At 34.0% G+C, this 12,297-nt stretch overlaps 1 protein-coding gene across 4 annotated transcripts in view; it reads left to right on the forward strand.

The window, feature by feature from the left end:
• The window catches only part of Acox3 (Acyl-CoA oxidase 3), a 71,166-nt gene that overhangs the window by 45,773 nt on the left and 13,096 nt on the right, over nucleotides 1–12,297 (forward strand). For all 4 annotated transcript variants that reach the window (XM_089103429.1, XM_089103431.1, XM_089103432.1 and 1 more), the window contains 4 exons: nucleotides 1,083–1,205; nucleotides 5,471–5,591; nucleotides 8,987–9,238; nucleotides 11,344–11,498. In XM_089103429.1, coding sequence (XP_088959555.1) covers nucleotides 1,083–1,205; nucleotides 5,471–5,591; nucleotides 8,987–9,238; nucleotides 11,344–11,498 — 651 coding nt within the window. The remainder of the gene's footprint in view (nucleotides 1–1,082; nucleotides 1,206–5,470; nucleotides 5,592–8,986; nucleotides 9,239–11,343; nucleotides 11,499–12,297) is intronic.

Raw genomic sequence — 12,297 nt, forward strand, 5'->3', positions numbered from 1 at the left:
ACACATGTAACAAAAGGAGTCATTACTTTTGTGATTTGGAAAACCACAGAAGTAATAGATTTATTTTCAATTAAATTAAAGAAGGACTAGATATCTCTTGTATTAGTCAAGGTATAAAGCCTAAAGATCGCCGTCAACATTTTTAAATATCGAGATGTCATATATTTTTAATTATCATATATTGAGTGATATATTCATATATACTGAGAAATATTGATAAGAAATGATTGATGAAATGGTCATCTCTAAATTTCTATCGGATGCATTTCGGGAAAATACGAGGTTGGGGGGGGGGGGTATCCACCCTTCGATCACTTTCAATCTTAAAAAGGACACTAAAACTTCTGATTACCCATCCAATGAGCCCTTTCCGAAGTTTATACGATCAGCCTTTCTAGATTAACCTTATATGCCCCAAAGGCATAACTTACAACCCTTGCTTTGAGGGCTGTAGTAGGGTTGTGATCTTCAAATACATAATTTTCAGACCTTTCAACTACGTTGAACAATATGGGTATCTCTAAAATTTTGATTGGATGAGTCTGGGGAAATGGTGGGCGTGGGAGGGGTTTAGGTGCTCTCCAATCACTATCAACTGTCAAAAATGGCACTAGCCCTTTCAATTTCCAATAGAAGAGCCATTTTCGAAGTTTCTACGACAACTCCTTCGATACGAAGTGCCCTGGTCTAAAACCAAACAAAAAAGAAAAACAAAAAATATTAATACATTGTGCCCACATCGCTCTTTTCTTAGGCAGCGCTGCCTATGATTAGAAAAAGTGTTTTCGTATAGACATGATGCATACATTTATTGATACTAAGCAGCGAAAAAAAAAACAAGTTGATAATAAAACATAATAATCAAAGCCGTATTAATGAGGGGGGTGGTTACCGGGTTGGAACCCCCTTCCCCCCGATATTTTGTACGATTCATAAAAACGTAATAAAAGGGCATATAACAAATTTTTGAGGCGTTTTTAAAAAAAATTTCGTTACCCCCCCCCCCTTGAACAAACAACGTGGATACGTTTATTACTTTTTGGTTTATTACTATGTAAAGGTTAATTTATTTTTATTTGTAGCAAGGCAGGTTGTTTCCATACATTGCAGCGATGTATGCTGGCTTCTATTTCTCAAAAACATTCCTCATTGACTTTTTCAAGTTTAGACAGGCGGGAATGTTAAAAGAAGATCCAGAAAAATTGGTAAGTCTGCATAAAATTTCAGTCTTTTTTTGTCACCAACTAATTTCTCAACGTTATAATTTTTAAATGCTGAATCATTTGTTTTAAGCCAATTTGGTATAGTTCGTAATAAGATGAAACACATTTTTCTAATTTAAACACAAATTTAAACACATATTCATTTACATGAATATGGAAATGAATGTAAATATTATAAATTTGTTGGGTGTGTTTAGAGGTTCGGTGGTTTTTGGGCCGGTAAGTTGACTTCTATTTTTTCTTTTTTTGGTTTATTGATTTATTAGGAGGGTTTTCTCCCGTACAAATTTGTTTCATGAAATCGAAGATGTATACTTTATTTTTAAATAAACCCAGTGTTACTGTTAAAGAGTACAGAATACAGCATCGGATTTTCAAATCCCTATCGGCGGCGCTGATCTCCATTTCATGGCCCTTCAGCCTGGAAGTGCAATGGGGGGGGGGGCAGCCATCCTGTGCTCTTGCACACTCTTCCTGTTTACCTTCCCCATATTTCTTCAGGTACCCACTTGGAGCTGGGTCGACTATGTCTGAGCTTACAGAGTTACGGCACTGACCCCCGTTCAAACCAAATAACCAGTGACATCAGGGCTCGAATGTTTGTCCTCACAGACAAGGGGTATTTGTCTCACGGTCTAGCACGCTAACCACTTGGCTAAAACACAAAGAGTATTGGAACTCGCCTAAAAACAAACTACTCAAACAATGCACTTTATTACTGAGAGTATTTATGCTCTCAATACAAGAGGCTATACTCTGAATTTATAGTTTTTAGATATAGGGCTTTTTTGTATATGGTGGATTTTGTCAGGTTAGGTTTGTAAATGTTGGTTTTTACTAATTAGTTTTCAGGATCTTATTATTTTAAACAATTTTTAAAGCAACTCTACCCAGCTTTCGTTTCAGGTTAAATTTTTATTTTTTGCATTTCAGGTCAAAAATTCAAAGAATTATTCCATTTGTACATAAATTACAAACTTAAGAGGGCCACCGATAGTCCTTCGAAATAACTGATGCACATCTGCTTACCACTGTACATATATTTACGAAGCCTCAACTGATAAACTCAGTTATATAAAGAAAAAACGATCAGAAGTGGGGTTTTCTAAGGCTAAACGAAAATATTGAACAGTGGGGTTTTCTAAGGCCAAACGAAAATATTGAAAAGGGGGGTTTTCTAAGGCCAAACGAAAATATTGAAAAGTGGGGTTTTCTAAGGCCAAACGAAAATATCGAAAAGCGGGGTTTTCTAAGGCCAAACGATAATATTGAAAAGTGGGTGTTTCTAAGGCCAAACGAAAATATTGAAAAGTGCGTTTTTGGATTTGTTGCTAATCGTGATTATTTGGTATTTGGTTTTAATTCTTCTAATTTTGGCTTTTATTGAATTTTATTTATCTTTTAATTTTAGTTTTTATTTTATTTTTTGTTTTTTTTTTTACGTTTACTCTCCGCGTTGTTTTGGTTTTCTTTGTCTTTTTGTATTTTTTTGGCATTCTTTGAATTTTTTTTTGTTCGTGCTAAGGAAGAGAGGCGGTTATCCTTCCGAAATATTCGTTTTATTTTTCAGCATTTTCGTTTGGCCTTAGAAAACCCCACTTTTCAATATTTTCATTTGGTATTAAAAAAAACCGTTTTTGATCTTTTTTTTCTCTTTATATTATGGCAGGCCAATGTGGTTTAAGAAATTTGCTTCTATAAACTCTGTTAAGGGAAGCTTAATAATAACTGATCATATTAACTGGATTTATCTTTAAGAACAAATGTGTTACTGCGCGGCATTAGACCCTCTAAAACTCTGAAGCTTAATATATAGCTAATCAATAATCCTAAACCAATTAAGTTTTTGGGTATTTCACCAATTTTGGGTATTTCAGAAGTTTGCTCCAGCTAAATCAATCAGCTTTTTCAGTCGATTGCATTTCAGCCTTATTTGGACTGAAGTTTTTTTTTTTACGCAATGACATAGCAGAAGACGCCACTTTTTTGTGGCTTGTCCTTTTTCGCTATCTTGTCCTTTTTCGCTATCTTTGAGGCTTCTCGATCACCCTTGAAAAAGGAAGATAGTGCATAGCAGATGCTGATACACAATTACACACCACAGTACCTATTTACATGAAACCTCAGATGATAAATTCAGTTAGATGAAGCTAAAAAAATGATTGACCATATTAACCGTTTATTTTGTATCTGCTGGATGTATATTTAGGAACAAATATTTTTCCGCGTGACATTATGGCCTCTGAAACTGAAAATCTCAATATATAGCTTTTAGATAAATCTAACCCAATCGGATATTTCAGAAGTTTGCGTCATTAGTATTTTGGCCCACCTAGGTAAAAACTGATATAAAATACAACAAAATCGTTCAAAATGGTCCATTCTTGTGGCACGGTTTCCTTTTCATCTATAGAGGGTGCTAGAGCTTTTAATTTCTCTTCAGATGAGCGGTCTTTAACTTTTCGAGCGCTCTTTAGGGCTAGTGGCTCAATGCGATCACCCGTGGAAAATATAACAACAATAAACAACAAATTCACACCGCGTCCATGACCATCATTTTCAAAAAAAGATGTATTTTCATAGACAGGGGCTTTAAGACCTCTATACTCTGGCTCTCCGATATTCTGGATATGATAACATAATTTTCAATAAGATCATGCGCCTTTTTGGGAATGTTCTCCCTTTTTTTAACATTTTAAATTTTTTCTCACGATCGTAACTTTTGATGTGTAATTTTAAACTTATCGATTTTCTATATTAAGAATAACGCAGTTAGTGGCAACGAACTATAAGTAAGGAGCGATTCGGCTCAATAGTAACTAAAATTAGAAAAAACATAATTTTGATAACATCCGATACATCAAAAGAATTGAATTGTTATGTTGATTTTAAATATATAAAGCTCATTAAGGTGAATATTACCCATCAAAAGTTATCAGCCAGAAAAAAAATTGTCAAATATTCAAAAAAGGGGGAAAAACCCATAAACAGTCAAGTGATCCTAATGAAAATCACACCATCAGATTCAGCGTATCAGAGAATCATACTGTAGAAGTTTCAAGCTCTTATATACAAAAAGGTGGAATTTCCGTTTTTTTGTTGCCAGAAAAAATATCACGGATACGTGTTTATTTGTTTTTTGTTTGTTTTTTTTCCCCTATGGGTAATCATATCAAACCAGTGATCCTAGAAGATCAACAGAGAGCTCATTCGATTGGAAAGCAAAAGTTCTAGTGTTATTCTTAAGTGACCAAAAAGATCGGAGGGTAGCCAGTCCCCCACGCCCCTTTTTCCTTAAATATATCCGATTATAATTTTGAGTTACGCATTTGATTCAGCATAGTGAAAGGTCCAATAACTAAGCCTTTGTGGGTGACAAAACCCCCATAGTCCCTCGGGAAAGGGCCGTAAGTTGCGCAATTTGCGTATCATCCGTATAGAATTTGTTATTATGGGTATTTTTGGGGGTATTTTCTACGGGGGGGGGGGGGATTTTCCACGTGGTGAGTTTTGAGGAAAGTCTCCGGGGAAAATTTTACAGTAAAAATTTTACACGGTGGGGGGGGGACTTCGTGGTGTAATTTGAAGAATGATCAGAAATTAAATATATAGAAAAAACAAGTTTTTTCAGCTGAAAGTAAGGAACAACATTATGACTTAAAACGAACAGAAATTATTCGTATATAGAGGGGGGGGGGGGTGCTTTCCTTTCTTAAACCCTCGCTATTTACGCTAAAGTTCGACTTTTTGTCACAATTCTTCAAGAAAGACTGCTCAAACGCATGGCCGTTCAATTTGAATGACAGGTATTTCTTAAAGAACTTCGACTTTGGCGTAAAGAGTGAGGGCTAAGGAAGGCCCCCCTTCATGTACGGAATAATTGTTGTTCGTTTTAAGTTTTAATGTTGCTCCTTAATTTCAGTTGTGTACTATTTTTTTCTTCTTTTTTTGTCGCGAACTGTATAAAAAATCTTTTAAAGATTTAAAAGCACCTAAAAATTTAAGTTGCAACTTTTTTCACCGAAATTTACTAATAAATCCACTAACTGTTCGAAACAAAACATCAACATCAAGAGCTGCTTAGTAGAATCCTAAAGCCGGCTACTGTTTAGATTTAATTTGTATTGGTGGTAGTTGCCAGCAGAGTCACTGCTTTTGAGGAATATCATTTTGAGCCCGCTTCTATCCAGTTTTTTTTTATTTCTTCGCCTTGGTTTGTGATAAGGGATATATTTACATTTATTTAGGCTTTAATGGGAGCTGAGATTCACGCTTTATCCTCGGCTGCTAAACCACTTGCTGGCTGGCTTGCAAGAGACGCTATTCAGGAGTCTAGAGAAGCATGTGGTGGGCATGGATATTTATCAGGTACATCTTCTCGTTGTGTTTGTTGGGATTATATTTATATGATATGGTATGATATGATTTATTGACACTAAAAGTCCTACTGGGTCATGGTTAATACACAATACACTTAAAAAATAATAAATGAAAATACCCTTATTATAAACAAAAATAAAATAAAAATCTAAAGAAAATGATCTCTATGCTCCATGCCCAGTCCAATAAGCCTTCCCAAATTCTTTATCCCCAGATTAAAAAAGAAATATTAAAAAATGATGCCACCTTGAGGTAATAATTAACTAATTCAGAATTCATATTGATTAAATCCTTTTAATTGACTAACCAAGTTTTGATTTTAATGATCTTTATGAAAAATATTTAAAAAAAAAAAAAAATATGATCTTAATGAAAAATATTTATGTTTCTTTTACGAATATGGAGATTGAGTGCTTAAGAATATGGTGCTTGCTTACGTTTATTTCAGAATAAATGTATTTTATAGATTTATACTTATTTAGATATAGTACGATATGATTAATAAAATATAATCATATATAATAACATAATTAAGTATAATTTAATTAATACATTTATTTATGAATGAACGTATTAAGTACATTAGGTATGAAATTAGCTTCCGAAGGATCAAAATATCTTTTTTAGTATTTAAATTTGTCAATTTTGTAATTTAGTAATTTTGATGAAAATACAGAGTCCTGATTTAACAAAATTTCATGGTAGAATATAAAAAAATAACATTAAAATGATTGCTCATCTACTTCTTTAATTATGTGTTCAGAATTACTCCAAAGTTTTCACTTGCAGTCATAGGCTCAGAGTTTACATATTTCTGGGGGGGGGGGGCTCGAACCTGATGCAAAAACACTTTTTTTCCAGACATTTAAAACCATTTCGGAGTGAAACCCGAAGATTCTTGGGGGCTGATCCCTCCCGAACTTGGCCAAGGAGAGGGCATAGCCCTCCCTACCCCGTACTCTTCGCCTGGGTTTGTAGTTACACTTTAAAGTAGAATTATTCTGAGTCAACAAAAAAGAAGAAGGGAAAAACTAAGATATGAGAGGTATAATAACTGGTGACGCAGAGATAGCCAATACGCACCAGCTATTTAAACAGAGGCGCGCGCATCCATTTTGTTTTGTTTTTTAGGAGGGGGAGAAGATATGAAGGAAGGGGTGGATAAATTTGTCGAAACATCAAAGAACGGACTAACTAAATGACAATTTATTAGAACAACTTGGAAATCTTTGGGGAGAGTTGCCATTGACCATAGTCTACCTGTTAATATGCTGCAATCAGGTGCATAAGCAGTAATTTTTTAGGTGGGGGGGGGGGGTGTTCATTGCTTGCTTGGGGGGAAATTGAAATTATAAAAAGTGGAATTTTTTAAATAAAGGAAATTATGGGGGAGTTGTAAATATTTACTTATTTATTTTGTGATGGGGAGGGGAGGGGTAGTGGTTCTAAGCTCCTTCCATTTTATATGCATATGCAGTTAGTCTTGGCGATTAGGTAACTATCAGCTTTATGCTCATACGGCAACCCAATCATCGTGCTTGCAGCGGTAGCTGCAGCCTAATACATGACGAACCACGGTCCATAGGGACAAAAGATGAACATGTACAAAATTGCCTGATGAGGCAAGCATGATGCATGATGATGCCTGATGAGGTCTCCGGTCCTTGTGGTATCCATCACAGTTTACAGCATCAGCTAAAAATGTCAGTATAAAAATAATGATGTTTTTGAAGACGCTGTAATGATATTGAGAGTTCATAGTAAATATAGACTATTTTTGACAAAATGTGATATCTTGTTGTTCTGTAATATGTGAAAATTCATATTTTTTCTGTGATCTCACGAACCAAGCTCTTTAGCTTAGTTATAGCAATTTCGATCTGGGCCTTATCCAGGATTTTTGTTCCGGGGGTTGGGGGGGGGGATTACAAACAATTTTTTTTTTTAAAAGAGTTCATTTACAGTTAATTCGAATAAAACACTTTGCTTTGGGTTGTGTTCTCAGCCTTTTCTGCACAGTTATCATACTTATAGTCTTAAAACTGTTCTTAATTTTGGACCTAAAATATAACGAGCTACTTTCTAGTCAAATTATTCTTATTTTACAAAACTGTGAGCAAAAATAATTGAAGTTTAATCTATTAAGTTGCTTGATTTTAGCTGGAAAATGAGTGGATTCAGTTGCCTTATATTTTTCCATTAAGGTTTATTCAGATGTAAGTTTTAACCGAAGGTTTTATATAAGGTCTAAGACAAAGAGAATGGGAAAATCATAAGAGCTGAATCTTCACCGACTTAGCATGGGAGGATGGAGATTAAAAACTGCCAGTGCCCCTTAATGTTGTGTCTGATGACATGTTGTGTCATGAAAAATCAAAGAAAATTTAATATTTGATGTAATTAATCCACAATGCATTAGGATTAAAGCTAATGTATCCCTCCAAGTAATAATCAGACCGTATTTTTTATTTTCAAGAATTATTTAAGTCAAAATCGAGTCTGCATAAGATAGGCTTAGGTTAGCTTTGGAAAACGTATATGTAGGGTATTGGAATTTAAACTATTAGGCCCGCTTGGGACAGAATTTTCCTTTTTTACCCCTCCCACCTTCTAAAATTTAAAGTACCAGGAAATACAAGTATGGATCAGTTTAGAGTCAAACAAATAACCAGACGCTAGATGAAGATGGTGATTTTCCTTTTTGACGCTTGCCTCAGTTTCCACCCTGTAATTATTTGAGTTAAGTTTTTGTCAGATTCAGGTTGGGTTTAATTTAGAGTTAATTCAGGTTGCTCCAGATATACACAAAATTCGAAAATATACACAAAGGTTCACAAAGGTTCATGTTCCGTATGCATGTTTTGAATGTTATTTCTCTGCAGGTCTGAATTTTAATGTATCAGCATACGCACTTTACTATCAATTGGTAGCTGAGAGTCAGCTTTATCCATTAATTGAATTACATTTTTGAAAGTTACTTCATATTTTTTATTTTGAAAAGTGTTTAAATCTACCGAAAATAGGAGAATATCACTATTTTGAATCAATTTTAAACCATTCTCTAAGGGAAGATCTAAAATTAATAAAGCAGTGATATAAGTAAGTTGTCCTTTCGGTGCAATTACAGCTATAAACTTGTCGCAAAATTGCATATTTTACAGGGAACATATACCTTAGTCTGCTGCAATACTGAGCACTCCCCGTTTTTATACAATAATTTTTATACAATCTTGAAAAAGGCTTATGTTAGCTTTGCCTCTCACTCAGACTGTTTGTCTTGGTTTTTTCTCCAATTAGCCATGGCTTGATGGCATCTTGATTTTAATTCAAAAATCAACGGATTTTTTTTTGTACATAAATTTAGTTTAATATTTTACTTTCAGTTTCGGGTTTCAAGGCTCTACGTGATGATAATGATGCCAACTGTACATACGAAGGAGATAATAATGTTCTCCTTCAACAATCTGCAAATTGGCTTCTTTCTCTGTGGAATGATATCGTTAAGGACCAACACCAGGCCATAGACATTGAAGCCAGATCGCCATTTAATAGTGCCACATTTCTGAAGGGCTATTCTGATATATTAATGTACAAAGTTGGCTCTCTACCTGAGGAAGGATGGATGTGTCCAAGAGGTAGCAAAATGCTCTTTATTTTTTTGGTTTCTGTAAAAACTAACGCTTTCAGAAGCCAATGTGACCAAGTCTAATTTTTATATTTCTTGAGTTTTTATTGTCAAGTCCTTGATTAACTCTTAATTGATGTGAATATCCTCTAAAAATAAGGATTAATAACTAAATTATCAGCAGATCCAAATTATTATTATCTGCTAATTATCAGATTATCAGCTGATCACTGAATAATTTTTTTTGCAAATATATTTACAATTTCTAACTAATTGCAATAACTTTGTTTTTCAATTTTTTTGCAGTTTTTTTAGAAGCCAATATGAGCCCATCCTAAAATGCACTCAAGAACCTTATCCATGCTCTGGCACATACGCACACACCAAACATTCTGAATTGTTTTTGTATATGTACAAAATTTGGTTTTAATTTTACAATTTTAAACTATTTGAGGGTTTAGCGTCGACATAACTGATTCACTCTGAAATCTATACTATCACAAGAATTTCCTCTGTAAGTATTATCACCAGCAGATGTAAACCCAAATCTTTTTGCCTTTTTTTTCCTTTTTTTTCCTTTTTGCCTTTTTTTCTTAGTAATTTTTTTTCAGGTGACACTATGACTAAGTCCATTCTAAGAATGGACTTAATTAAATATTAATATTAATTCAAATATTAATTAAAAATGTTACGAGTTGTATCATAATAAAATGCTACTCAATGCCCAATTTATGGTTTTATCACTTGAATTTTGGACAACTAAAAAATAACGGAGTTTTTATGCTTTTGGGTGAAATGTTTCTCTCCATGGGCAGTGCCATTTTAAAAGTGATTGCATTCGCTGATATAAGGTAATAATGTCAAAAGAGCGAAAATATGCACGGTTTCAGTTTATAACAGTTTCAGTTGATGAAATGTTATATTGAAAATTAAACTGATATTATTATGACAGGTTCTTAATATGCTATTGCTTCCGTTTAAGTTAGTCCAATGATTGAATTTACGTAAACATATACATAATTTTACGTAAACATATACATATGGTACATAGTACAGGATACCATAGTACACGCTAATGTGCCACTAAGAACCCCACGCTACAGAGAACTCACCCTACGTTAATTAGCCACAAGTGACGTCGCAGAGAATCTTCTATTGAGAATTCTTCTATTGATATTTCTTAGAGAATTTTTAATGTCGCTGAGAATGTTCTAGTGAGAAGTTCTAAGAAATCATTGAGCAAAATCTTCAACAGTTTGTCCAAAAAACAACTTCTATTAGAGTTTTGCAGTATGGAGAAAAATACAACCCAAAATTTCACCAGCGAACCTTTAAGAATAGGGAGCGTAATTTCGTCAAAATCTTTGGAGAGGGGAGAGACAAAGTTGGAGCCAATTTTCCCAAATCAAGTGAAAATGACAGTAAAAACTAAAAAAATAAGCCGTTTGGTACCATAAAGGTACTATTTAGACTTTAAAGTACTAAATAGGCACTTTATAGTCCTATATAAAGGTGGTAACTTATAGTACTATAAAGGTGAATAGCCTATGTACTAAAAAATCTGTTCTGTTTCTGTTGATGCTTGAATTATGCAGGTTTATCTTAGTTTTGACAATATTTTGGAAGAAACTAGATCTCATCTGGGGGGAGGCAAACTGGGTTTTAGGGGGAGGGGGAAAACCGAGGTCTGGGAGGGGCAGTTTCCCTCATACCCCATAGCAAATTACGCCCCTGTTTAAGAACCTTACCCACACTCAAGTGCGTAAGGCCTCTGATTCTGGCAATATTAGTTTTTATATCAATGCATTGTGATAAAAAGTTAAACTCGCGTGTAAGGAACAGGGGTTTATTCTCTCTCATATACGAAAATTTTATGTAACTTTGAAAAGCTAATACGCCTAAATAAGACGCATAAATGAGCCATTTTCTCGAAGCATTGTTATTAAAAAGTTTCTATTGGTCATCATAGAATCTTATTGTAGAATCTCTTTTTCAACATGTGTCTGATTGACTTGGTCACATTTTACTCTGAACAAATCAAATTATTTTGTAGCCTCAAGTAATGTTTTTATTACTAATTGGCTTTCCTTTATTTTGAGTTTCCTATCATTTTAGAAAGTCTTCGTGCATTTGAGTTCCTTATATGCTACTTGTGCAAATCTACAGCTGAGAAGATTAAAAAGTTAGAATCCACTGGAATGGATGATTTCAGGGTGAAGAACGAATCTCGCACTTTCTTCGCTTCGGCATTGGCAAGGAGCTATGTTGAAGTAAGGTTTTTTGTTTATTTATTTCAAATTATATGAAAAAGATTTAGCATAGAAGCTGAAAATCTATGTGCAATAAAATTATGTACTAGTTTTAGAAGGTTCTGTGTTCTTTTTTTTAGGATTTTAAAGATATGCAAAAAACGCCTTTTATTAAAAATGTTGCCGCTTAGAAAAGTTAACCGATAGTAAGTTAGAAAGTTAATCTAACAATTATTTTTCAATTCTGAAAGTATTTCCAGCAAGTGTCAATTGGACTCTTAATCGATATATTTAGAGTAGGTACGGAATTTTTGATATTTTTCGAAAATGAACCAGTTAGTACATTTGTTCTGCAAGCATCAAGAAAATATTATGAACTTTCCACGTCATTGCGTAGTCTAAGTAGTTGAATTGTGTGAATTCCCTGTTAGATTTTTCACTTTCTTTTTTTCTCTTTATTTCCCCTTGTTGTTTTCCTCTTAGTGCGTTTCACTTTGTACAGGGGGTTGATATATAATATTATTATTATTAAATCCGATACTCTTTCAGGATCATGACCGAGGATAGCCTAAAGCCTCTAAAGTCTCTAATACTTGTACAAATTCGTCACCCGGCAACAATTTCCCAAAGACTGATACCCTTGCAAACACAGTTCCTCCATACCACCTTTTTAAAGCTTCTTCTTTGGCTAACCCTAAATAGTTTTAAGTCATTAATTATAATATTTTCTAATTTATAATTTATCATTATTTTAATTATAAGTAATCCTTGCTAATTATGATGATTTCCCCTAATCACTGCCTCCTGTCTTTTCCCTAAT

Source organism: Artemia sp. Qi Xiang Cuo, chromosome 17, assembly GCF_049724085.1.
Source record: "Artemia sp. Qi Xiang Cuo chromosome 17, ASM4972408v1, whole genome shotgun sequence".
Classification (NCBI taxonomy): Eukaryota; Metazoa; Arthropoda; class Branchiopoda; order Anostraca; family Artemiidae; genus Artemia; species Artemia sp. Qi Xiang Cuo.